Genomic DNA, 27,766 nt, shown 5'->3' with positions numbered 1-27,766 from the left:
TTATGGTGTGAATTGTAGTTTCTGTTGTGCATTTATTTTGGCATTGCCCAATTGCGAAGAATTTCTGGCAAAACTGGGGGGGGAACAAGTTTTATTTTACTTAAAGAATGTAGCATATTGTTTGGTCTCCTGGAAAATAACAGACAAACACATGGAATAATGCCTGGCATCTACTTAATTGATACTTAATCACCAATAAAGTAATGTAAAATCAATGTTTTACTGTTGTGAAAAATAGGTTGTTGACTTTGAAGGCAATTTTTTTTATAACATCATGACCAGGAAATCCTGTTTGCACCATATTTTTCCCTCCCACAGAAACATCCTCTCGTGTATTTCCATTCTTACACCAACATAAAATATTAATAAAACAAAGACCATTAATAAAATCAAAGACCATGAAGAGGCCAAGTACATATGGCACAGCAATGATGCATATTTCATCAGTGCAAACAACCAATCTCAACAATTATAGATTACACTATTGCGACATGTATTACTTAGGCCAGGGGCTCCCAAACCTTTTCATCTTGGGACCCAAAAGATACATTTTGTGTCTCCCTGGGACCCAAACTCACAAAAAACATACAGTAATGAGTTGCCATGACGACCAGTTGGCAACTCACCCCCAAGGGGTCCGACCCATAGTTTGGGAAACACTGACTTAGGCAATTACTTAACCGTCATTAAAACAGTTGACAGTTGCACTTCCCCTTGGGGAAGCAACACCACTTCTCCTTTTTAAACCAATACTGTTAGATTGAGATTATAATCTACATACACTGAAACATGCAGGTGTATTTTACCAGATAAAGATCTCTATTGATGATAATCTAAGGACTACTAGAGTGTTTAAGATATTAAACAGCAGCAGCAAGGAGATATTCTAATGCACAAAAGCTTAAGTGAAAAATGTACAAAAAACATAGAAGTCCTAAGTGTATCAAAATCATTTACCTGGGGACTACTTTAAGTAGTTACCTGTAAACAGTTAGGTTTTAGTATTTGGTGCAGTATCACTGGCTCCAAATATGTGGCTATAATGATTCAGTCCTCCTCATGCAGTGCAATTTAAGACAATAACAAATTATTTTAAATTCTTACCAAACCTGGCACTTAAGTCACATAACATTAAATAATCGAGTTAAATGCATGTTAGTAAATGTTGAGGCATAAGCAGGTTAATATCTGTGTATCTACCGTGGCTTTATATTATAACAATTGCTGTGATATTGTATTGGCACCATCATAACAGTTGTTTGAAATTATCGCAATTTTGCCTCAAATGATAGAGTTCGACAGGCTGATACATTCTGTGGTGATTGTTAGACGTGACACATTTCTACCAAAATGTGAAGAGATGATTGGCAGACTGGGTCCTTGAGGGATGACTACTCCTCATAATTCCACAGCTAAAGGTAGGACTGGGGTGATTGTGATCAGGACGCAGCGCTGGCAGGCGCTGAGGCTGAGACACCTGGGGTGGCGTTGGTGTCGGTGTTGGGTGGCCTCAACTTCATCGTGTGGAAGAAATCCACCACCTGTCCAGGGACCTCCGCCAAGACACTCTGAGCCAGCACTTCTCGAGGACTCTGGAGACAGAGAGAGGGGTAAGGGTGAGGCGTGAGCATTTAGAAGATGGCTGGGGAAACTGGGTACAAACAAAAAAGATGAGAGAAGCAAGCAGGATGTTACAGAGGTGAGAGGCAGCTATCTATGATTACGACACAGAATTGTTGAATACGCAAATCTGATTGGTTAATGAATGCTTCCTGAGGTCTGTTATTTCTGAATAACAGACAGCCATTTCACATCTAATCAAATCACTCCACAGTCTATAAGTCCAGTCAATTTTGTTGATTTCTAATCAAATTAACTAGCAACAGCTGATGGCTAAAACACATTACTCATTGATTACTGCAGACACACTTGGAAGATTTTTCCAATATTATTTTCATTTTATTTGGAGGGCAGGGAGATTATTATTTATAAAATGGTTAATGAACTAACTATATTTAGGTGGAATCTTATAATTTAGCTTATAATAAAATAATTTTAAATCAACATTTCGTATCAAATGATTAGTTGGCTATTATTGCTAGATAAGCCTTCACAGGGTGAACAAAGATCCCACAATTTCATATAACATATGGGTGGTATTTATATGACCTAGGCCAGTGGTTCTCTAAAACCCCCAGGGTCCTTGAGGGAGTTCCAGGGGTCCTCAGCAAAAAGGAGAATAATTTATTTTCACTAGAATTCCATCCACAAGTAACACAATTGACTATGTTTACATGCACACTAATATTCCACTATTATTCGGAAAATGACAATATTCAGAATTTGATAAGGGTCATGTAAACACCATATTCCAGTTGGATTTTCGGAATTTGGCATTTTCCAATTAAGATGTGAGATACAGGATGCCAAAATTATTCGGGTTTTAGGAGCATTCTTTGGACATATATAAAGCGCGTTCAGACTATGAGGCTCGATCAGGGTTTTCAGCGCAGTTTGACTTTGCGACACACAGGCATCTTGCCTGTTTGCGGTCAACTGATGTGTGCATTTTAAACAAACCAACCAGAGATGCATACAAAAAAGAAAAGCCCATATTTCTGATCGGAAGAGGAAATGTGCCGAACCTAGCCTACCGTACTTAGATTTGGATATCAACAGGTTTTTGGATATGCGCAAATATCGCAACATCAAAGTTTTCAGCAGCAAGCTCCTGAATTGGACCAGATGATGCTGGTGAGTGAATGGATGAATGAAGCCAAAAGTAGACTAATTTCACACTTCCTCCTAGTTGCGAGGCAGCTGGATTCGTGAGATCATGATCACTTGTCAGGTTAAGCTGCTCTATTGTCTATGGTTGATTCTCAATAGAAAAACTCCCTGCCTGCATGTAAACAGGAATATTGGTGGATGGATAGTTCATTTTCATTAGCCATGTAAACAGCTTAGTCGGAATATTGTCTTTTTTGGAATAAGGGCAAAAACCGGAATATTAGTGTGCATGTAAACATAGTCATTGACAGAATGTATGACTATTCTGGTCATGGGTTTCATACACTTTCTAAAAATTTAAATCATCTACTGTAAAAAGCAAAAATCTTATCAGATGGGGACAAAATCTTATCAAACATTGGGACAATCTTATCAAACAATGGGGCAAAACCTGGGACAAAATCTTATCAAATGGGGGTCCATGGTCTAATTTGTGTCAGTTTAAGGGTCCTGGATGTGAAAAAGTTTGAGAACCACTGACCTAGGCATCTTAAAGCATTAGTGGTTTTCAAAGAAAAAGGAAATGCTTGTGACATCATGGGAATAGTATGAATTGAGGGAACCTGGGGTGGAACTGTTCTATCATGTGACGGCGCCGCGTGGAGTTAGTGTGTTCATAAAACAGACACCATAAAGCCCCACATACTATGTGCCATGGTGGTGGAAGTATAGAAACACTGCAAAACAGTCATGGTGAAAGAGAAATTGTGATGTGGGCGGTGACAGAAAGAACGAAGGTGCCTTAATGATGCATGCATTACTCTGCTGGGTTTATACTCAAAGCCATGCAGCTGTGCATTAGAACAGTGGTTCTCAAAGTGGGGTCTGGGGACCCCCGGGCATCCTTGAGGGGGTTCCAAGGGGTCCCCAGCAAAAAGGGGAATCATTTCACTATAATTCCATTCATAAGTAACACAATGACAGAATGGATGACTATTTTGGCCATGGGTTTCATACACTTTCTAATAAAATATCTAAAAGCAAAAATCGTATCAGATTGGAGACTCTGGGACAATTCTTTTTATCAAATGCGGGTCCGTAGTCTAATTTGTGCCAGTTTAGGCGTCCTTGATGTGAAAAGGTTTGAGAACCACTGCATTAGGCGCAGGGCAGAAGCTGGGGCAAGGTGCTGCAGCTGAATCACCTGGGCTACTCCTACATTTCTAGGATGGACTGGGCTCCTTGGGAGGTTTCAGTTTGAATGAATTGAAGAAGGAGGCCACTTGGTCAGGCAACTCTGCCAACACACTTTGAGCAAGGGCTACAGCGCCTGCCTGAAAGGAAATGTGTAGACATTCAAAGGTGTGCAATATTTAAGCAGTAAGCCATGAGTTATTTTAGGAGCACCAAGATCAATGAAAACCCACTGAGGTCGGTTTACACTACTGCTCACATTCTGGAATTGTCTGAAAGGCACAAACTGGACGATGTCCCGCATGGCGGTCTCGCCTGAGGGTGCGCGCAAGAGCCCATCGTCTGCGTCCAGTAAATCCATGGCGCTGAAGTCTGCGCCACCAACCCCTACGATGATGATGGACATGGGCAGGCGGGAGGCGTTGACGATGGCGCTGCGGGTCTGGTCCATGTCTGTGATCACTCCGTCCGTGATGATGAGCAGGACAAAGTATTGCTGCAAAGAGACAATTCAATGAGGCGCTGAAAACACTGAAATACGAGGGAACGGCTTAGCCGTGAAAGTAAATGTTGAATTACTGTCCGCGCAATATTTTGCCAAACATATCTAGTGAAAAAGGGCATAAAGGATAAGTCCTGGTTTTCAACCCTCAACCATGTTTTTCACCTTCATGATGATTGTGTTAAAACGTTTGTCACTTTCTTCACTGTGGAGCTTTACGTCTGATGAGTTGTTGTGTTGAAAAGGCATACTTTAATAACTTTTTGGGTTCAACTGTTGGAGCTTGCTTTGGCCTTTTGGTGTGCATTGGAGAGCAGTGAAGTCAGTGTTTCCCCTAGAAAAAATGTCAGGCTTGGAGTGATTTCGAAACGTACCCCGACCACCAGGCACGTGCACACATAGACATGAAAGGGGGCTTGAGCCCCTGCCTTTTTTTGTCTGTAAAAAGTGCCCTTTTTTTATTTATTTTTTATTATAATACATTTTTCATTTTCATTCCAACAACACATGAACAAAACAAACAGCTCAGACACATTAAAAAATAAAATAAAAAGTGCCCTTTCCTGACCATGAATGCATTTCTAATGGTGCTTTGTATGGAAATTGCCCTTTCCATGCCGTCACTGAAGGCAGCATTCTAAGAGAAATGCCTTTTCCGAGCTCTCTTGGCCTTGAATGCACCATTTGTAATAGGCCTCTGCATGGAGCAGTGTTTTTCTAAACTGCCCCTGAAGGCACCAACCCAAAAATGAACCCAAAAATGAATGAATAAATAAATGCATAAATAAATAAACCACCCAATAAATAAATAACCAAAATATAGGGAACAAATGCAGAATTGTTGCTCTTGAAAATATTTTTTACTTTACACTATTGGAAAGGGATGTTGTGTTGTTGAATCCGCAAAAAATAAAAATAAATTCTAATACACCTTATCTAAATCTTCTGTCTTGCTTTTTAGAATTATGGTTAAAATGCATGGTATATTACAAGCCTCACTCAGTATCGTTCAATGTTTCTGCCTGTGTTGCTATCTGTTGTAGTACAACAACCTAAAGGGAGAAAAGGAGCAAATACAGTACATATATTGATGCTTAAATGATTTCACAACAGTATTGCAACAGCATGCAACTTTTATATACTAATATTATTCAGTTATGGAGTTATTTTTCCGTGACAAGTCTCATCCTAAAATGAGATATTCCTCTAAATCTGGTTAAAATCGGAATATTTAAAATGAGTTATATCCCTAAATTGGCCTTCAAATTGCCTCAAATTTCCGCCGCCGCCCTCTGGACGGCGGCTGTAGTGCCCTTTTATGAATTTGAGCCCCTGCCCCTCTAATGTTCTGTGCACGTCCCTGCCGACCACAACGGTGGGGGCCCTCGCTGGCGACGTTAAACTTTTAGCTAACCTGTTCGCATCTATGTTCACAATGGCATCCCAACTATCATCATACTATTATGGGATGCGATGCGAACAGATGTATTATGGGGATGTGCATTTCCCAGGCAACGACACACGTTGACACGTGTTGGAACAGCGCTGCATGCTGGCACAATGCTCCTAAAAGCAAAAAGCTTATTGTTTTGAATGATTTGGCATCTTCTATTACTGTCAACACTAGTATTGTTTTATTGTAATAATATGCCATAAAGGTTTATTGAAATTTTGGGGAGAGCAGGGGAAAAAATTCAAAAAATATATATATATTTTTTTTGGGTGCCATTTCTTTTCTGGCCTGGCGGGGGCGCTGTTGGCCTGGCGGGCCCGCCAGGCCTGTAGAATGGTAGGGGAAACACTGGAAGTGATGATATTTTGAACACAGTCAATCATCATGATGGGGGAAAAACTAGGAAAATAAGGCCTAAGTTGAAAATAATTATTTTTAAACACAGAATATACATCTACAACAGACTATTTCCATGAGCTTCAGCTTGGCAGCTACTCACAGAGGCAGTTTTCTGCTGGATGGCTTGCCTGCCAAATTGGGCTACGTGGTTGATGATGGGGGCAAAGTTGGTGGGACCATAAAGCTTCACCTGAGGCAGACACTGCTGGTAGGCAGAAACCACACCCTCTATACCTATAACACACACACGCGCACACGCACACACACACACACACACACACACGCACATTAACACATAAATAACAAATTCACAAGTTCAACGAAGATGGGGAAGAAGGGAGGGTAACACTTTCTATGAAGCCATGTCTATAACGCATTATAAGCATACTTATAATGCCTTAGCGCTTTTCAAAACCCAAAGACGCTTAACAGTAAAACAAAAGACAAGCAACAGGCAACAGGCAACAGGTACAAATAACAGTGGCGGTTCAGGGCAAGGTTGTATGGAGAGGCAGAGGAGAGGAAGAGAACAGGAGGGAGGGACAGGGGGGGAGGGGGGAGGAGGGGGGGGCGGAGGGTGATGGTTTGGAGGAGGTGGTCAGGGGTAGGGGAGGTTGTAAGCTTGGGAGAACAGGTAGGTTTTAAGTCGGGTTTTGAAAGTGGGGAGTGAGGGAGAGTCTCGGACGGTCTGGGGCAGGGAGTTCCAAAGTCGGGGTGCGGCGCGGGAGAAAGCACGGTCACCAGAGGTTTTGAGTCTGGATGGGGGGATGATGAGGGTGGCAGTAGAAGAGGATCGGAGTGTACGGGAGGGGCGATGGGGGATGAGGAGGTCAGTCAGGTAGGGGGGGGCTAGGCTGTGGAGGGCTTTGAAGGTGAGGAGGAGTAGTTTGAAGTCGATACGTTGCTTGACGGGGAGCCAGTGGAGAGAGTGGAGGACAGGGGTGATGTGATCGCGGAACCGGGTGTGAGTGAGCAGGCGGGCGGCTGAGTTTTGAACCATCTGGAGTCTATGGAGGGAACGGGAGGTGATGCCGGTGAGGAGGGAGTTGCAATAGTCGAGGCGGCAGGAGATGAAGGCATGGATGAGGGATTGAGCAGCAGGGGGGGAGAGGCAGTGTCTGACTTTGGCGATATTGCGGAGATGGAAATATGAGGTTTTGACAACAGAGCTGACGTGGGGATCAAAGGAGAGGGTGGGGTCCAGGATGAAACCAAGGTTGCGTGCCAGGGGGGAGGGGGTGATGGTGAGGGTGATGGGTCCGGTTTTATTGAGGGTGGATTTGGTGCCAATGAGGAGGAGTTCAGTTTTGTCGCTGTTGAGTTGGAGGAAGTTGTGGGTTAGCCAGGTTTTTATTGCGGATAATATGCAGTTTTCGATGTGGGTGAGGGGTGGGTTCTGGAGGGATTTGGTGGTGATGTAGAGCTGAGTGTCGTCGGCGTAGCAGTGGAAGTCCAGGTTGAATTGACGGATGATGTGACCAAGGGGGAGTATATAACAGAGGAAGAGCAGGGGGCCGAGGACTGAGCCCTGGGGGACCCCCTGCAAAACAGAGGAGAGGGTGGAGGAGTGACCGGAGAGGGAGATGAATTGTTGTCTGTCGGTGAGGTATGAGGTGAGCCAGTCCAGTGCGGTGCCCTCAACACCCAGTTGGCGCAGCCTTTGGAGGAGGATGGAGTGGTTCACACAGTGTCAAAGGCTGTGCTCAGATCGAGTAGAACTAGGATGTTGAGGGCACCGGAGTCAGCGGAGGTGACGATTAAATAGAAAAGTAGCAAAATGCGAGCACACTCGGAGAGTGAAGAAAGAGGTCCGGTGCACGGCACGGGTACAAATTTAAACAAGAAAAAGCCAGCACTCAAAAAAGTCCTTTTGAATATTTAATTTACCTCAGTCAGGATAGAACGGCACATACATGTTTCGGCCTGACGGCCTTCTTCAGTGTGGTGCAGTACAAGGCGGAGATGACGTTTATAAAGCATCACACCGGAAACAGCATCATTCATGTAAGATTACAATACACAATTAAATAAACCGGGTAAATGCACTCAAAACAGACGGGGAGAAGCTAGATAAAGATCAGTCAATATCAAACCTCATTGATAAATAGAAAACAAGGAAATATATTACAAACCTAATTGCAACACAGAGCAGTGGTGTTCGAGATACAACGTGGTGATAAATACACCAAGGTCAGGCAACACACCAAGATCACACAATTCAAGCTATCAAATAAACGATAGTGTAAAAGTTAAAATTAAAGAAAAAAGCAAAAAGCAAAATTACAGAAAGCAACCCAATAACAGTTCCTCATTCATACCTCTAGGGTGTTCTGTCTGTAAGGTGTGTATCCAATAAGCCTCTCTTTGTAAAAGAGTACGATCCCTGTCACCCCCTCTCTTAAGAGGAACGACTACCTCTATACCTAGAAATCTAAGGGAACATATATCATGACCAGCAGCATTAAAGTGCCTCGCTACAGCGGATTTGATGTCCTTGTTTCTGATATTGCTTTTGTGTTCCGTTACCGGATAACGGAACACAGATTAGATTAGATTTCTAGGTATAGAGGTAGTCGTTCCTCTTAAGAGAGGGGGTGACAGGGATCGTACTCTTTTACAAAGAGAGGCTTATTGGATACACACCTTACAGACAGAACACCCTAGAGGTATGAATGAGGAACTGTTATTGGGTTGCTTTCTGTAATTTTGCTTTTTGCTTTTTTCTTTAATTTTAACTTTTACACTATCGTTTATTTGATAGCTTGAATTGTGTGATCTTGGTGTGTTGCCTGACCTTGGTGTATTTATCACCACGTTGTATCTCGAACACCACTGCTCTGTGTTGCAATTAGGTTTGTAATATATTTCCTTGTTTTCTATTTATCAATGAGGTTTGATATTGACTGATCTTTATCTAGCTTCTCCCCGTCTGTTTTGAGTGCATTTACCCGGTTTATTTAATTGTGTATTGTAATCTTACATGAATGATGCTGTTTCCGGTGTGATGCTTTATAAACGTCATCTCCGCCTTGTACTGCACCACACTGAAGAAGGCCGTCAGGCCGAAACATGTATGTGCCGTTCTATCCTGACTGAGGTAAATTAAATATTCAAAAGGATTAAATAGAAAAACCATAAGATCGAAAGCAGAGTGGGGTAAACTGAACGGTGCTTTCCTGTGATGATCGTGTGATGATAGTATAGTGTGAAGATCAGACAGCAGTCAAATTACTCTGATAAAAGTAGGGTTGCGGTGGTGATGCTATGGAGGCAGTCAGGGAGGAGTGGATTTTGGAGATTTTGCTGTTGAAGGCGTGGAGAAATGAGTTGCAGAGTTCAAGGGAGGAGAGTGTATTACTGTCCGGGGGTTGGAGGAGCTTTTTAACAGTGGAGAAGAGAGTGCGGGGGTTCCTGTTGGTGCTGTTGATGAGGGTGGAGAAGTGGGCAGATGTGGCGGCTAGGAGTGCATCACGGTAGGAGGAGAGGTGCTGTTTGTAGAGTTCCGCGTGGACAGTGAGGTGGGTCTTCTTGAAAAGTCTTTCCAGTTGCCGGCCGGTCTGTTTCATCGTGCGGAGTTGGGGGGTGAACCAGGGGGAGGAGGAGGTGAATGAGACTGTGGAGGTTTTCAGGGGGGCCAGGGAGTCAAGGGAGTCGGTGAGTGCAGAATTGAGGAGGGTGGCATAGCCGTCAGGGGAGGAGGGGGCGGAGTCAGGGGGGGGGAGGGCAGAGGATATAGTCTGGGAGAGAGTGGGTGGGTCAATGGATTTGACTTATAAAGTCAAGTGTTATAATACATTATAACTGCGGGTCATTCATGGATTTTTTTTCCCACATGGATCATAATGCATTATAATCCTTACAGTTATAATACATTATAATCATTTTATAAGGCATTATAATCATCGTTATAATGCATTATAATGTGATTATAAGGGGGTAAAGTGTCCCTCATCTCTGAAAGTTTTAAGAAGTCACTTGTACATCCAGGGGCGTCATGCAAGCCAAAATTCTGAGGGGTCGACCAAGGCCAGATTAACACCCCCAGGGGCCCCTGGGCACTGAAGCACCTAGGGCCCCCCTACCCCCCTTCCTCCCGAACTTTACACTCAGACACCAGAAGGGGGGAAAACCAGATAAAAATAAATAAATGGAATGGTCTATGGAAAAATTAATGGCTGACCAGTCACCACCACCAGGGACGCTGGAACTGTTTTTAAGTAGGGGGTGCAGACTGTGTCATCAACACCAACTGATATGCTGCATATTTTCTCTGTCCAAATTATACCTCAGCCCAGTCATCAAGAAAATGGAAAATATGTCCCCCCCCCCCCCCACACACTAACTACAAGATTAAATAGAAAAACCATAAGATCGAATGCAGAGTGGGGTAAACTGAACGGTGCTTTCCTGTGATGATCGTGTGATGATAGTATAGTGTGAAGATCAGACAGCAGTCAAATTACTCTGATAAAAGTAGGGCGGTGGTGATGCTATGGAAAATTTGGCTCATAAACAAACACTTGAACTTAAATAGCCTGGGGGATTTTCAGTATGTGGAAGTTTTCAGTGAATTAAAAAATCATCTGAACACTAGAAAGGCCCAGGGATTTGGGATGGGCATTATAAGGCATTATAAGTATGCTTATAATGGGTTATAGACATGGGCTTCATAGAAAGTGTTACCGAAGGGAGTGACAGCCCAAACACACCAGACGTGTATCCAACGCTGAAGCAATGCTGAAGCAACGCCTCGTGGAGGCAGTTTCATTTTGACGGGAGACCGATCACACCGGCCCGAAGTGCGTCGCCTTGCGACGAGTGCAGCAAGAGTTTCGGCATCGGGTCTATTTTTAACGCGTGACAGGAGCGGCCGCGTGCAGCCAGACATGAAGTCAATACAAGTTGTGACCAGTACAGGGCAAAACAGAACGAGGCGTGGAACAAAACAGAGAGCTTCTGGTGTAAGTGGCAAGGCTCCTGCTCGATGCTTCCGTAACGTGCTGCTTCAGAGATGCTTCTGGTGTGAACCAAGCGTGAGAAAAGGGATGAAGGTGTGGATAGAGGAACATAACTGTGTAGGCATACACTGCCCCCTCCATCCCACACAAAAGCATACAGTATAAACATACCAATGTATAAAAATACAAACTTTAATTTGTATTGGTTGAGCTCTAACATACCTGCACAAAATGGATTTGATGGGTTGAAGTTGATGGGAAACTCATGGGAGACCTGCAAAACACAAAACAGACGCATGAAATGAGCTTTGTGTCCATAAAAGACAAACCTTTTCATGTATTAAAAATGGAATGATGGAATGGAGAAAGGGCTGCACATTTTTTTTCAATAGGAAACATTACCTGCCAAGAAGGAGGGAGCTGGGCTCCAAAGCCAAAGGCAGGGAACATCTTGTCACTAAACAGGGAAAGCCAAATGAAAATAGGTTTTACTGGCTAAGTAAGTTTGCCCAAACGAAAGATCAGACTTTGCTCATGGACAAAATTTCAGAATATGGATTTGGGAAGTAGGTCAAGCAAGGAAGATGAAGGAAGTAACTAGGTAATTCAATGACATCTGAAATGCCATAGAAGGGTATCTTTAGAATATTTTGATAGTAAACCTATATTCTGCTCACACTATTAGTCCATCAAACAAGGTATGAAAGGACAAATCCATCCTTGTATACTCTTAGACTATCAATCTGTGATGTATTACCAGATCGCGTGGATGTTCAATGCATTCAGAGGTTACTTTGTGATCAACTTTATTTTTTGTTGTATCTTCTACTTCCTACATTTCCCAGAAAGCCTTTCAACAACTGCCACAGAAGGGGTGTAATCTTGTTGAATTCAATCAAAGGTAAGAGAATAGGCATATAAACAGCCTGAAACTGAGATAATTCATCTGTAGGGCTATACATGCCTATGATCACAGCCATCCCGTGTTACTTACTCAAAACTCAACATGTCTTGTAGCTACATTGCATTCTGATCTATAGACCTTATTCGATAACCCCGGACGGCGCCACATTGTTGACAAACCGCAGCCGTAACGTAGTCTGGCCGAGCGTATACAGTAGCAACAGTTATGGTTTCGTCAAAGAGAAGTGATGAAAAAATAAGTTTGGTTGGAGGTGCGGACCCCTATAAAAAACTGACTTAGAGTAAATATAACTCATTATATTGCCAGGTATAATGTACCGGACATTTATAACTACCTTGTGAATACAGTATTGGCATACACGTCTCAGGAGCTGAAGGCTTTCACATCCATTGAGTCCTATAACTATTTCATCTGTGGCAAATGGTCTGACATTTTTACTTTTGTGCCACCAACATCATCATCAAACATTGTCGTGACAGCAAAGGTAAATAACCTTAAAGGGATACGCCACTTTTTTGGGAAGTTTAGCTCATTTGCCACATCCCCCACATAGCCAAGTACACCATGCCTTTACCGGCATTGTCCGAGTAGTATACAGTGAGATACAGTCGTGAATTAGTAATTCTCGCCATAAAATGGAGGCCAATGGTACAGCTGTTAAAAACCTGCTAAAACACACATCTCACGGTGCTGAAATACATGTTGTGCTTCGGGGACTCAGTCACCACATGATGAAATATCAATCCAAAATGCACATAGCGGTGTTTTTGGAAGGAAAATAGACAGCCGGCACTACTTTCCAAACATGGCCGCCGGGCGCAGTGATCTCCCACTGCGCCTCAAAGTACCATGGAAACCAATGTAACCAAAACAAAGGACAAGCGATAGCTACTAATCATGGCGGACTTCGTGAGAGAGGATGATGACGATTACTACTGGACAAACCAAGACCCCGAACCTTATTTATTTGAACCAGAATATTACTGAGGAAGAACTACAGGCTTTAGAAGCAGCCGGCGGCCGAGGGGAGAGTACGAACCGCTATGGACTGGTGGTGTCGATGTGGAGCATGCCAACCGATGCCGACAGAAATAGAGTGTTTCTGTTGTACTGAGTGGAAAGACCATCGATGGAAAGACTTGATTTATCTGGCGAAGAGGACAGTGAACAGAGAGAATGTGTCACAATCAACGCAGACTTTTCAGCTCTGTCTAATCCTGCGGTTGTAGAAACCTTTTTCCATGTCCCCAAAATCAACTGGAAAAAAGGCCCCATGCCGGCTGGACCTAATGGACAGTTATTTCATCGTGTGGTGAGTGCCCGAAGCACAACATGTATTTCAGCGCCGTGAGAGGTGTGTTTTAGCGGATTTTTAACAGCTGTACCATTGGCCTCCATTTTATGGTGAGAATTACTAACTTCACGACTGTATCTCACTACTGATGTGACAATGCCGGTAAAGGCATGGTGTATCTTGGCTATGTGGGGGGGATGTGGCAAATGAGCTAAACTTCCAAAAAAGTGGCGTATCCCTTTAACGTTAAATGTTTGTTTGATATGATCTGACGCTTGCTTGCATGAGCCCAATGTTTGCTACTAACGTTAGCCTCTAGTCTCTTTCCCTTCATGTTTGTGGACAGTAGCTAGTAGCTAACACCCGGGCTTTTACTGCTGCTATTACTACAGCCGTGTGTTATTACACAGCACACTATCACTGTTGTGAAATAGCTCCTGACGCAGTAAAGACGGCATTAAATAGGCTAGTAAGTAACGTTGGCTAGCGTCCTAAGCTATGACAGATGTCAGTCAGTTTTAAACAGCGCGCTGCGGAATGTCAGCAATATGGCAGCGGTGGGCGTGCCCGTACGTGAGTTATGTCATTCGAATAAAGTCTATTGAGGCTGCTGTTGGAGGAGAAATTTTGTCTCTGCCTCTTCTAAGATGGATTTCTCTATCTGATTGTTGAATGTGCAAAATACTGAGCCTAGAATCCCTCACTCTTCGATCCTGAGACACTGACATTTACTGATGATTTCTTTTAGATAGCTGAACATTTTCCTCCTATCAAACTCAACTGTTGCTGACATACGTCAACATTTGGCCTTATTTACCTGTCATAGTCCTGGATGACACTGCCCACTGCCCAGATAGCTGCCAGATATTCATTGTAGCCCTCAGGGTTGATGTAGTGGAGAGACTGGGGCAACCTGGGATCCCCATTGGAGCCTGTGAAGTCAATGGCAATCTGGCCCAGGGGAGAACAGACAAACACACCACATTTAAATGAAATACACAATGTTAGATACATTAGATAGATACACAATATTTCCTAAATACAGTGTATATATATACCGGTATATATATATATGTCTCTATATATATATATATATATATATACCGTAAAACTTCAAATAGTAGCCCAAAACTTATTTCTAGACCCGATATCTATATGGGGCCGGCGTCTATTTGGGACCTGCATGTAATTCTTTTTGCACAGAATTCTTGCTCAGCAAAGATTGGAAAGTATCAATTGTTTATTTAAACCAGTGATTAATAGCCGTGATTAATAATCACATAGGCTAGAAACACAGTCGTTCACTTTGAACCAAACCAAACTGCCACCATTTCACACAGGAGGTGAATAGCAGTCTTTCTGGCTGAGACCTAACGTTAGCATTTAGCAGCAGCTAACGTTACCAGCTGATCAGCACTTCTATCAGACAATATAGTGTTGTGGAACAAGCAGACTTACCAAATGTTTCCAATACATGTTCGGTATAATCCATACTGCATTTATGATCACTGTTCCACTGACACAAATGCACTTTTACAACGCACAACTAACGTTACCGGTAACTTCTCCACCACTCCCCCATGTTGAGCTGAAACCAGACAGCGTCTCCAATCTAACATGTTGACTCCGTCTGTACTCCGTCCATACATCAAACAATGCAGTATGCATACTTGAAACATGTCGGTTATGTAGAAACAACGCGTAAAACTGACAGGGGGGAGAAAGTAGCCTACTCAAATCTCTCCTCTTGCCAAAACAGACTGACTTCCGCCAAAAACACGTACTGCCCAGTGTCCACGTCATTACCGTAAGTGACTGTGAATTCAGTCTGAGCGCAACACAAAAACATACCGTAATGACAAAATACCCCTGAATGATTGATGACAAAGACTTGTCTGTGAACTCACAGTGAAGTTGATCTGGCAGCCGCCCATGATGTAATCCAGGAAGGTATACTCCTTCACTATCTGCACATAAACATAAACAGCATGGAGAAGCCGTCATTTTCCTAACAATTCTAAAATGACACACACAATCTATTCAACCACCACTGTTTATCTACCAGTGTCATATCACTGGATACACGCCTTCCTTATCTGGAATAACAATAAAGATAAAACCACTGTACCTGGCAATGCCTTATAATAATGACACCAGAGTTTTTGTAGCTCTTCTTCTTCTGCTTCTTTTGACCATTGATGCATTCAAACTCAGCCTGAGGGGAGGATAAAGAGCTCTGTTGACTTTCAGTTCACATTTAAAAAGATTCCTGGTGCACACATAACACACCACGGTCAGAAATCAACCAGGGCTCGGTTCACATTTACTCATACATTTATTATCAGATGTGAATGAGACTACCGGTACTGTCACCCGTGGGCCACCACAAGTGATTCGTGGGAGCTCGACACCGCCCGATGCTTTCCAGTGGATTCTGGGTGTTGAAAAACTGAGCAGTTTTTTAATCAGAAAACAACCGCATACAAGCAGTAGAAAATGTGGCACCACGCTGCCAGCAGAAGAAGAAAATGCTGACCGCACACAAACCAATGTTTTGTCTGGTTTTAGATTTGCTCTTAATTATTATTATTTTCTGTTTCTTTAATGTTATTTTTCTTATTTGTTAGTGTTTGGTTTTGTTCTTTTTGTTTTTGCTTCTTTTCACATTTTATTTCATTGCTGTCTTTCATGTAATTTATATTGTTGTCTTGGACCTCAGGAACACTAGCTGTCGTCTAGCCATCAGCTAATGGGGATCCCCATAATAAACAAATAAACAACTAAAACAACCGAGCATCGTAAAAAAAACACGCATGCACACAGACACACACACGCACGCACACACAGACACAGACACAGACACACACACACAGACACAGACACACACAGACACACACACACACACACACACACACACACAAAAAGCTCAACAATCAAAGGGTTTGCAGCACACTTGCAGCAACAGTGGGTAAGAAGTGTGGGACATGTGGTGTATACATGTGTTTCTTTTACCAATGTCCAAATCCAAATGTATTCATAGTTCAGTGCCCTCTAAGATGTCTTACACATGTGTGTCACACACACACACACACACACACACACACACACACACACACACACACAACTCACCGCGTACGCCTGTGTTGCCTGTTGTATTTGGGCGAGTGTGGTTTGAAAGGCTCCTATGAAGTCATGTGATCCACTGTTGTTGTAGTCGTAACACTCCACCTGGGGAAGCGCAGAGAGTCAGGAGCAACAAGACAAAGCCAGCCGAAAATCAAACATCTCTCTTATAAATCAACTGATGATTATGATCAGTGTGAGGAAATCAGAGGTGACTAGAGAAAAGGATACTATGGGGAAGAAACAACTCTCTAAAATTCACAAATCTGACTCACACACAACAAGCCTTGTAATCTGCCATAAGACCAGTCTATGCATAAGACACAGAATGAGAAGAGCATTCGGGATCTGTATTATTATTACTACTTGCGAACTGTTACATTTGCAGGTTTCAGCCCAGGTTGGGATTGAGTTGGGAAGAAAACCCTTGGTGTTGGTAGCAGGTAGGGATTTCACAGAATAGTCGACTATCAAAACCACTAGTCGACACTCTGCATCATTGTAGACTAAACGTTCATCTGTGGTTTTGTTGTCACGGTGCAGTAATAAAGCTGTTGAGATAGCCTTCTAATGACAAAATGTGGACATAAAATTTGGTTGTTGTTGAACATTGATTTGTTTGAACGATCATTTTCTATGGTATGCCATGATAAATAAACTGAATTTAAGGTATTTAGAAAAGGAAAGACTCCCGCTATCCCTGCAAGAAAGCAGTTGTGTTGTTATTATTATCTCCAGCTCAGATAAGCTTGCTGGGGTTTAGACCAATCAGATCACAGCTCATTTGTAAACAGCCTCTCAGAGGCAATCAGAGATCCTGCTATTTCAGCTCCCGGGTTGGTCCCGCCTACATTAGTGATAGTGATAGACTAAGTTAACCCTTTAATGGTTGTATTTGAGACCTTTTTTGACAAGAATTTAGCATTGTTACTGGGCGATTTTTTTTTTATATATCTCACTACTTTTTGGGAGTAGTTGATGACTACTAAAATGCAGCAGTCACGAATGCCCTAGAAGCAGGAAAGCAAAAATGGGTGGAGACTAGGGCTGGGTATCGTTTAAGAAATGGTTTTGGTGGCATCTTCTCGGCACACTGAACTGCCAACTCCGTCACACACACCGAGCTCCACTTCACCACAGACTGTATAGGTTTGTTCTGTAGCTGCTGGAGTAGTGGGCCAATCACACGTCACGCTTGCGCTGATTGGCTGACAGAAAAACCATACATGTACAAATAGTCTTTTTTTCTAGATCTGTGTACAAAAAGGATCAAAAGCCGGTATTGTTAGACTGGAGAAGTTTTTATACTACTTGGTACTGGGTTCTTTCAAATGGATACTTTACCCGGCCCTAGTCGAGACAGAGTAAGGAGCAACAGCAACAAGAAGACAGACCATCTGATGGCAAAGCAGTCATTGTACTCAGCCCACATGTAGAATCCACAGTAAAGTACAGCAAGTTTTTGGGAGATTGCCCCAACGGTCAAAATTGCTCTACCAGGGACAAGTGGATGATCTTGGTTTCTATGTTCTCATAATTTAAAATGTAAGTTGACCAGCGGCACAATCTCCTACAAACTTGGTGTGTATTTCTTTAAGCGAGATGCAGATGCTGATGTGTTTAAGGGCCAGTTTACACAGCAACGCTCCGTGCATAAAATGGCAAACTTTTTTAGCCTTAGTGACTTCCTTTTACACGAGAACGGCGTTCTTGGTGCCTGAAAATGCAAAAGAGTGAAAACAGGTCTGTTCCATAACAAGTTCCCAGGAGGAGGAGCATTGAACTAGCCCAATACAGCCTTATGGCACAATGAATTGCATTAGCATTCAACAAACATGATAACAATTTGCTAAAAACACATAATCTGCGTTAAGTGCCCGCTACTAACATTGCGCATATTAATGAATCACTCCTGAATTAAATAATTGAAGACAACTCATGGCCAGATGCATTTCCTCAAGTCCCAATTGTGCTGCAAAGAAAACAGGTCTTTTTTATGGGGCTTTACTGGGTTTTTATTCTATATACATGTATAATGGACCAATCTGGAGCATCTTATTACCATTCGTGACTTCTGTGTCACTCTATCGCGTGGAAAATTCATTTAAAGTTTAATCCTACAAAGCTAAATCAAGCCTGTTAGAAATAGACAGAATAGAGGAAGCTAGGCATTTTTACCTTCAAAATAAAAGCAGTACGGTAATTATAACCGGGTAAATTAGAAACAGAACTGTCAACTCACTACCGGTTAAAATTGACTTTTAATTGTCTGTGTTCTATGTGTTTCAGATCACACACACAAAAAAAGGTTGCAACACGCATCAATCAATAAGGCTTAGGCTATTAGTTTATTTAATTGCCATTATTGTGAAGGTTTTAACCAGAAGTTACCGTGTTATTTTGGCTCACTTGACGCTGCTCTGAGTTTCTTGCGGCTTCAGTCTGCACGCTATCACAAACACGGTGTATAAATGCGAAAACAAAGGCGCGAGAACGCAACGACAGTTTGCCGTTTTATACAGAGACCATTGTGGTCTAAACATGGCCTAAGACACTGCATCCTCCATGTGAAGAAGACACACAGCCGGGATAGTTCACTCACTTGGGCTGTTGATTGGAAAGCATCCCTTCCTGACAAGCTTGCTTTAAAAGTGTTAGGGGATGGGGAAAAATAAATAAAAACACATCAGCTAATACTAACATTGATTATTTGTTTCAATAACACCTAACCCATAGTTCCCATCGTGGTCGTGATGTAAGTTGTCAAATTAATTCTGGTATATTCCTGTAAAGTGACCCATTTGCAAAATGATCTGATATTCCCTGTCTGGAATACACAGATTTAAATTCCATGATATTCCAGAAATGCCATGACCAGTGGGAACTCGGCATATAGGGCAATACACAAGATGTTGAGGACAACTGTATCTAAAATCAGAAATGCAATAATAAGCAATACTCGTCTTTTAAGTTGTCATTTATGATCTTGCCAAAGGGAACACAGAGTTTTAAAACCAATTAAACAGAACAGGGCTTAGTCAAATAGGTGTGTGTGTGTGTGTGTGTGTGTGTGTGTGTGTGTGTGTGTGTGTGTGTGTGTGTGTGTGTGTGTGTTATACCTTTACAGATTTCTCCACATCTCCTCCACAGAGGGACTGCATGGGGATACGGAAGGGTCTCCATGTGGGGTTCAAGTTGTGCTTCACCACCTACACCACAGCAAAGAATAATGGCCGTTATTGTACAAGATATTGTCTTCAGACCGCACAGCATGATAGCAGAAAGAAAGAGTAAGTCGTTTGTGAGTTTCTGTACCTCTGTCCTGTGGGCCAGCTGCCATCCAGTTTCTGTCTGTTTGTAGAATTCCAGGAAGGGGTCGGACTTCCCAAAGAAATCCTGAAAAGGAGAAAAGAATAGTCATTGTGCTCACTTTTTCATTTATTCATTTATCTGCTGGTTTCAGTCTCTTAAGGTCAAACACAAAAATGTACTAAGGTGGTTAAAATGTTTGTAACAAAATTACTGACTCTATTCAGGTAACTGCAGGATCTTTACAATAAACATGTAAAAAAGCTAAATCCACCCGGTCTGATTGTTCCCATCCCTTACATCAACAGTTTCAGTTTCTCCCATCTGGTTCCCTCCCCAGACTTCCACCAATCAAAACAAACAGATTTAAACACTCCTTCATTCCCTCTGCCATCTCCCTCCTCAACTCTGGGAGGAATAGGTAGCCATTGCTGGTGTTGCCATGTACTCCAGGTCCTCCTAAGCGCACTCCCCAATTTTGAAGTCGATCCGACAAACGGTTCTCGAGATACGCGAAGGACAGACATACAGACCAGGAATTATTGTAAACCAATGACTTGTGCTTTTTGAGGGTAGCCTGATTTGTGTCTCATTCAATCAATTGTAGACTGTCTAACTCAGACCTGGGCCAGATGCAACCCTCATGATGGTTCTGCCTGGTCCGGGAGGTCTAAGACAAACCACACCAATTTACTTATGAAGCTAGAAAAATCTAGCCTGATATTCAGACTTCATCGTCAACTCATAAACTAATTTCCTCTTCTTCAAGAAGAGCCAAATCCACAACTGTGGAGTGGGCATGGCTTCGAAGGTCTGGAGCCAGGCTAAGAAAAATCCATGGCAGAAATCTCTCTGTGTAGCCTACTTAGCAGTGAAAAATCGTTACGTTGCGCTATTGGAACATTATGGTTGCAGAGATGACCCAGCTCTTCCTAACTTTACTTAGCTACAGTAGCTCTTCCTAGCTAACATCAGCAATCTGCTATTGTCAATACACTGCTGATATATGTAACGTTGCATATCCAAATGCCAGCTGATCTGAAGGCAGAAATCTCTCTCTGATTGTGTACTTAGCAGTGAAAAATCATCCGTGTCCGCTCAAAACAGCGTCTCAGTCAGTGGTCTCCATTACTGACCAGAAGTGGTGACGTCACGCGATGTTTTCTTTGTGCTCACGTCGCTCCATCCAGCATCTCCAGAGAGGAGCGTTAGATTCATTGTTCACACGGACGGAGCAGAAACGATCAGAAATTAATTAATATTGAATGTTCTATTAACTCATTCAGTGCCAGCCACTTTTGGAGAACGGATGCTCCCAGTGCCAGAGTTTTCAGAGCGTTTTCAGTGATTTCTCGAGGCCCACAGAATATTGTGTGATATTACTATGTAAACACCGAACACGCACAAGAACGAGCTGGCTCTATTGTATCATCAGCAAAAAAAAGTTTATTGATACCATTTTCCGTTCTTTAGTTATGAGCCGGAGAAGATAGGTTGTTTTCAGCGTTTTCAGGCTTTTCAAATTATTAGCTGAGATAATCCGCCTTTTGTGAAATGCAGCATTTCAAGCACATTCACTGAGTCTGAAGATAATATTTTCTGATGTAGTGACGTAGTTGTTGTGTGATGCCCTGCGTGCACCACCCCCCTCCCCCCCTCCCCCCGTAAACTCCTCCCCACACTGCACACAGCCTCACGCAACCATTATATTTTCGGAGTGCTGCGTTTGTGTGCTGCTGTCGGCTCTCAGCGCCACAGCAGGGAAGAGCCAACCCGGATTGCTGAATGGTTTGGCGTCAGGGGCTGCTTTCCTGTCTGCTAATCGGGTGGAGAAACTATACAGACAGACAGACAGACAGACAGGGACAGAGGGGCTCAGTTGTGAGCGCGGATTGACTCCTGTTCGGAGCCAATGTCAGCTCCCGCGACAGAGCAAATGGCTCTGGGAGCATGCATCGGGTTGTCTTTGATCCACGGCTTTTAGGCTGTTTCTCGGACCTGTCTCTAATCTGGACTGCACCGAGCAAGCACTGTCGCCACCTAATGAGTCCGTAAAATAGGTTATACACCTCCAATAGCTACTATAGTTGTACAGGAGCTGCGGAAGGCTTTGATCGACGTCCCACCGTCAAAAAACGCATTGGACGTCGAAGGACGTCCGTGGCATTCTACGTCACTATTTAATTGGACGTCGAAGGACGTCCATGGCATTCAATGAGTTAATATTGAACGAACAAAAACAGTGGTCTGCACTCCGTCAGGTCCGCATTGACACACTGCGCAAGTTTGAAGGCGAGCCGACCAACGGTTCTCGAGATACGCGAAGGACAGAGAGACGCGCTGTCCAATTATAGTGTAGATTTCATTTCAATTGCCAAACATACTGGAAATGCCTCTCTTCATCCAGGTTCTCCATAGACAAAACAAGAGAACAACATTCTCCATCTTACATCCTCAACTTATTTAAAGGTACTATCTTCTTATCAACTTTCTGCTTTAAGCTGCGGACACACTGATCCCTTGTGTCTGTCCATCTCTGTTCATTTCAATTCATTTTCAACGAGAGCTGTCCGTTGTCCGGCCAGCGCTGGTGACGTGTCAGTCTCCGTCACATTTCATCCGTGGACGGACAGAAAGCTCAACCCAGTTTAATTTGGACGGGCAGATTTGTCATCGTCCATTTCGTCCATTTAGTAAATCAGAGTCGAAGATGTGTGCTGTTCTGAACGCCAGAACATTGCCGTCCCAATTCCAATACAGCCCAATGGACAGACATCTATCTATCTGTTAGTAATTCTGCCCGTTTTCCAATGCATCAGTGTGGCCGCGGCCTTAGTGGCGATTGAGAATGTGTTAAAGTTGACATTCCTTGTGAATTCCTGAAGAGAATTCAAAAATATTGCACTGTACCTTTTTATCCAGTTTCCTAGCTGCGACTTCCAAATTCACCACCCTGCTGTCCGTTCTTTCTTCAGCACATATCTAAAAACATACAAAAGAGAGCTATTCAAAAAGCTATTATAAAAACACACGCCCTGAAGAACACACACTAGTGATGCACGGACCGCAGTTATATGTGCGCTGACCACGGATATCCCACGGTGCGGGCGGTGTATTTTTTGTCTTTATTTATTAGCCAACTATGTTGGGGCAAAGGAAAGGATGAAAGGAAAGGAAATGGCAGCAGCAAGGGAGCCTCGAATTCTTGGTCCATATAAGGCAAATGATGTCACTGGAATGTTAAAACTGGAGCAGGAGATTCCTCCCTTCTCTTGGGATGGCAGAAATAAACTACAATTCTCCCCTATGACTAAGCCAACACCATTCAGTCATAAGTATATCCAGTAGCGTGTTTTTAGGCTCCATGAGGACGAGTCAAGTGCTGGACATGTAATCTGCAAACAGCTGCGAAGTTTAACGTTACCTGTACTGCAGCGATCCCACGGCAGCAGAAACAGTACGCTTGTCTCCCCAATGCAAGACGCTGTAACGTTAGCTATCAGACTAATAATTGGGCGGATGTGTGGCGGGCGCTGATCTATAAATAGTAGAAGATCATTATTTGGATGGGTGGCGGGCGGAGGGATAATGCATACATGCGCATTAGGATGGTGTCGGAGCCCATCCGTGCACCACTAACACACACACACAAAACGGAGTATCAGCACCCCCTTAAAGGAACACTCTGCCCATTTTCAACCAGCTTTGTATCATTAGAACATCAGTAGTATATCAGAAAACTGTAAACTGTTTTGAAGTCTGTCATTTAATTTGACAGTTATTGAGTGTTAAAGTGTGGACCAGTGACATCACTGGTCCACACTAACTCAAATTAATAACTCATTAACTCAAATCAACTCTCAATAACTGTCAAACTAGATGAATGACTTCAAAACCGTCATCTAGTTTGACAGTTATTGAGAGTTGATTTGAGTTAATGAGTTATTCATTTGAGTTAGTGTGGACCAGTGATGTCACTGGTCCACACTTTAACACTCAATAACTGTAAAATTAAATGACAGACTTCAAAACAGTTTACAGTTTTCTGATATACTACTGATGTTCTAATGATACAAAGCTGGTTGAAAATGGGCGGAGTGTTCCTTTAACCCTTCAAAATAGAAGTGACTCACAGTGATGGTCCCTTTCCCAGCAGGCCTCTTGCTCTTGTCCAGCAGAGGTCGAGTCAGCTTCCTTGAGGACACAATCTGAACACAAAATCACTTCTCAATCACTCGAGGTAGTGTTGTTGGCTGTCACTGGAAATGCCTCTACCAAACACCAATTCTAAAATGCGATTCATTCTTCTGTCATATATCCGTACATGGCATGTGCACTCCCACATAAAATCCATTCTAAACACATTTAACTGATTTCTTAAGCAAAAATGTCCATAAAACAGCAAGAGAAAAAACTTGACGTCAAACAAAGAGAGAGCAGCATAAAGAGTAACTCTGTGTGGGGGTGATGAGAGGCGGCGGGCTGACCTGTCCCAGGGTGCACTCCAGTTCTCCCAGAAAGTCATCATCACCCAGGTCGTAGGTGTTGTTGTCAATATCATATATGCACAACTTCAGCTTCTGCACCAGCTCAAAGTAGTAGTCGATGACAAAGGTCTTGGCAAACTTGGGGTTGAGGCAGTTTTGTATTTTCTCTGTGCGGCCGACCTGACGCAAAGACACATTTCACAGTCAGACACTTGAATGATAATAAAACAAGTCTATTTAATAGCATGTAGTTTTCAAAAACTATCGATCACAATAACATTGAGGTCTAATATAGTAGGCTACAGAAGAATAAACTTAGATTATACATTTATGAGAGAAAAGATGAACAGAGATCTCAACCAGGTGTGCGGTCACTTTTCATGTCGGCACACACACGGTGAGATTCCTTCTCTAAGCATCTCAAATATGAATGATGCAATTTAGAGAATTACAATGAAAATATAGACAAGCCATAGGGTACTAGCCTGGGTAAACCCAGACTCCACGTGACCTCTATGTGCTATCAGTCACGCTACAGGCATAGCCTGTGACGTCACATTGAAGGCTGGGTTTACCCAGGCTAATAGAGTATCGCAGGGATGATGTATTTTTCTAGGGTTAACCAGAAATCGCCGCCATGTTGGTTCTTAGGGGGCAAATGCTATGGGATTTTAGAATGGGGATTTTGGTTGAATGCAAGAAATAAGGTCTGTGGTTAACACAAGCTTATGGGAGTGGAAATTTGTATTCAGCAGGAACCACAGCATTCAGGAACAAGCGCACACCAGGAATGTTAGATTGACTTATTCTTAATTTAATTCACATAAAACGGAGTGAACAATGCATTTCACATTCACATCATTGATCAATGATGCTGAAGAAGCCATCTGAAGGCCATCTGTCATTTTAACAGAAGTAGTAATAGAAATTACAGACTTTTTACGACCCTGTCTGTGAAAATGACAGACAACGAGAAAGTCTAGCACAACCACTGCTTGTGGCATCCATTTTCAATGTGTTAAAAAGTTCTGTCCATTTTACAAATTGATTTGCTGTATCTTCGGTTGGTTTCACTACGGAGGATAATAATGCGGGGAGAGCGTCATTTCCGGTAATGTGACAAAGGGGTGTAGCTTTGCTAGCGGCTGTTCAAGAAACACGTTGGGAGTTCCCAGACAAGAGTAGGCAGAGCTCTCCAATTGTCTGGGAGCCGAGACTACGTGACCTTCTGACCTCGGCCCAGTGAGAGCCTGAGCTGCTCATGAGAAGCACACACAGCGGGTCGGACTTGGAGAACACATCCATGTCCAGCAGGTTCTCACAGGAGATGCTCAGCTCCACCTTGGTCACACAGGTTGAGGCCCCCGGCCCCGGCACTGGCGGCCCGAGTCCCGCCATGACAACCTGTATGAGTCGGACACACTCACACCCACACAGACAAACAGACCTACAATAACAGAGGGGGAATGTTTTATTACACATTCTAGAAGTTGGCAAGACAAGTTTTGATCTACTAGGAATCGAGCACGCTCGATTCCTACGCTGCAGCTCGCATTCGCAGCTTGGCCGCTATGCGGCCTTGCCCGCAGCTCAGCTGCTGTGTGGCCTTGCCTGCCCTATTGGTGGGAGTCTCCCTCAGTCTCTCACCCTCTCTCTCTCCCTCAGTCTCTCCCCCTCTCTTTCTCCCTCAGTCTCTCTCATGAGCCTCCTCAGTCTTATGACACCACTGATGACATCATCAGTGGTTTATGACATCACTGATGATGTCAGTGGTTTATGACATCACTGATGTCACAGTGGGATTTATGACATCACTGATGATGTAATTTATGACATCACAGTGGGAGATGGGACAGACAGAGAACAAACCGAGCCCTAGCTCCCATTTAAATATACTGATGATGATGATGGTATCCACTCTCAAACTCCATACATCGTAAAAGTATAACCGCTGGTAGACCACATTGAACAGTAATATAATATTACTAAAGTGATATACTAATAATAATGTTACTTTCCCCAGTAATGAGTAGTGTAACTGATTACAATTTCCAAAACAGTACTAATATTAATCCAAGTAACTTCAAGTGACTACATTACTTTCTCCAGCGCTGACTCAGGTTAATGTTGCAGGGCTATTTGTGACACAAACTTGTTGCAAACATGTACATTGTGTATTGATAATATAATGTGTTGGCCTCTTTTTCATCTTGTCTTTTTGGGGGTCAAGCTGATTTGAAACCTTAGATGGCTGCGTTTACCGGCAAAGCGATTAGGCCTATATTCACACGTATGCACACATATTTTTTGTCCACCAGCCAAATGGCTAGTGAATGTTAAAATTGTAGCAATATCACCCAATCTATAGATTACCATTGGGTCTTTGGCTGGGGAGTAAAGCAAATCTACTAGCCACTGGCATATTTTACCAACATTTGGCTGGTGCTAATTTTGGACCCTGTCTCAATGACAAGATTTACAGGGCAGGTACACTCAATTAAAGCCAAAAGGACATTAACCCTCTAATTGTCCATAAACATAATGGAACATGCTGTCAAAGATAAAGAGTATTGGGGCCCAGGGCCTGGTAGGCCCGTTCGGTAACGAATTAGTGTTGGCAGGGAGTACTAATAATATCACTTTTGAAAAGAGTAAAACACTGCTGGTAGAACATGACTGAAGACATTTTCTGATTTGTATGGTCTTGTAAATTCGGCCTATAGATGACCAACCTAGCAGCACTTTATTCAGTAAAGCTTTCGTTTGGTATTTTGCAGTTTGGCACTGGTAAACATGGCCCATCGCGTGCTTACGGTGCCGCTCGGTAATAGATGGAGCCTCCCCGCTAGCCGGGCGCTTCTCGCTCATGCACTAGCGCATGACAAGCATTGCCCCTGGCCCTTTCACAACTGTTTTTCGGGCATATGACGTCATGGGACTAGGTTTAGATGCTGAAGCGATGCTATAACTAATCATTTACGCTATAATAAACTTTAATAAGTCATGTTCTGGTTCTATCAGGCAATGCCTGATATAATCTGGTTCTATCAGGCAATGCCTGATATAATCTGGTTCTATCGAGCAATGCCTGATAGAACCACATGTCATGCATGTATTTACAGATAAGCAATAACTCATCCTGGTCCGTTTTAAGTTTTCGCGAGACGTTCTGACGCAACGTAGCGGGGCTAACGTTAGCTAGCAATAGCTTTAACAAATAAACATAAGAAGTCAGTCATGTAGCACTAATGAAACCTATAGTTATTGCTATAACAAGTGACGAACATGCCAAAGTGTCTTAACAAACACGACTGAGCCCCATTGTGAATTCCTACCTTGTTGTGACTCGTGATGTCTGTCTGCTTCTGCTGCTGTTTTGATGTTAGCGACTG

The 27,766-nt window shown here is 43.0% G+C and overlaps 1 protein-coding gene across 3 annotated transcripts; it reads right to left on the bottom strand.

Moving 5' to 3' along the window:
* Positions 1-83: 83 nt before the first annotated feature.
* LOC310797319 (copine-3-like) lies at positions 84-27,749 on the bottom strand. Of its 3 annotated transcripts, none has more exons than XM_083659689.1 (17): positions 27,710-27,749; positions 25,608-25,821; positions 24,375-24,554; positions 24,021-24,095; positions 22,798-22,869; positions 19,894-19,974; positions 19,698-19,787; positions 16,585-16,683; positions 15,584-15,670; positions 15,363-15,422; positions 14,273-14,406; positions 11,639-11,693; positions 11,459-11,510; positions 6,379-6,512; positions 4,184-4,420; positions 3,935-4,064; positions 1,467-1,592 (listed from the first exon to the last, which is right to left on the bottom strand). In XM_083659689.1, the coding sequence occupies exons 2-16, from the start codon at positions 25,770-25,772 to the stop codon at positions 3,954-3,956; spliced, it is 1,632 nt and encodes a 543-aa protein (XP_083515815.1). In that variant the 5' UTR covers positions 25,773-25,821; positions 27,710-27,749; the 3' UTR covers positions 1,467-1,592; positions 3,935-3,953. The 3 variants fall into 3 exon arrangements, with proteins under 3 accessions (XP_083515814.1, XP_083515815.1, XP_083515816.1); XM_083659690.1 differs by having other exon boundaries at positions 1,485-1,592; positions 3,950-4,064; XM_083659688.1 differs by lacking the exon at positions 3,935-4,064 and having other exon boundaries at positions 84-1,592.
* Positions 27,750-27,766: the final 17 nt, after the last annotated feature.

The sequence above is a fragment of the Poromitra crassiceps genome (genome assembly GCF_964638095.1).
Source record: "Poromitra crassiceps genome assembly, chromosome: 2".
NCBI lineage: Eukaryota > Metazoa > Chordata > Actinopteri > Beryciformes > Melamphaidae > Poromitra > Poromitra crassiceps.
Note: the sequence above shows the minus strand (reverse complement) of the source record. Positions and strands in the feature narration are given on the sequence as shown.

Coding starts and splice junctions, on each gene's coding strand:
- LOC310797319 (XM_083659688.1), bottom strand. CDS start 25,772: ATGGCGGGACTCGGGCCGCCAGTGCCGGGGCCGGGGGCCTCAACCTGT. Junction 24,096..24,374: donor TGGAGTGCACCCTGGGACAG/GTCAGCCCGCCG, acceptor TTTTGTGTTCAG/ATTGTGTCCTCAAGGAAGCT. Junction 1,593..4,183: donor CTTTCAGACAATTCCAGAAT/GTGAGCAGTAGT, acceptor CTCTGTCTCCAG/AGTCCTCGAGAAGTGCTGGC.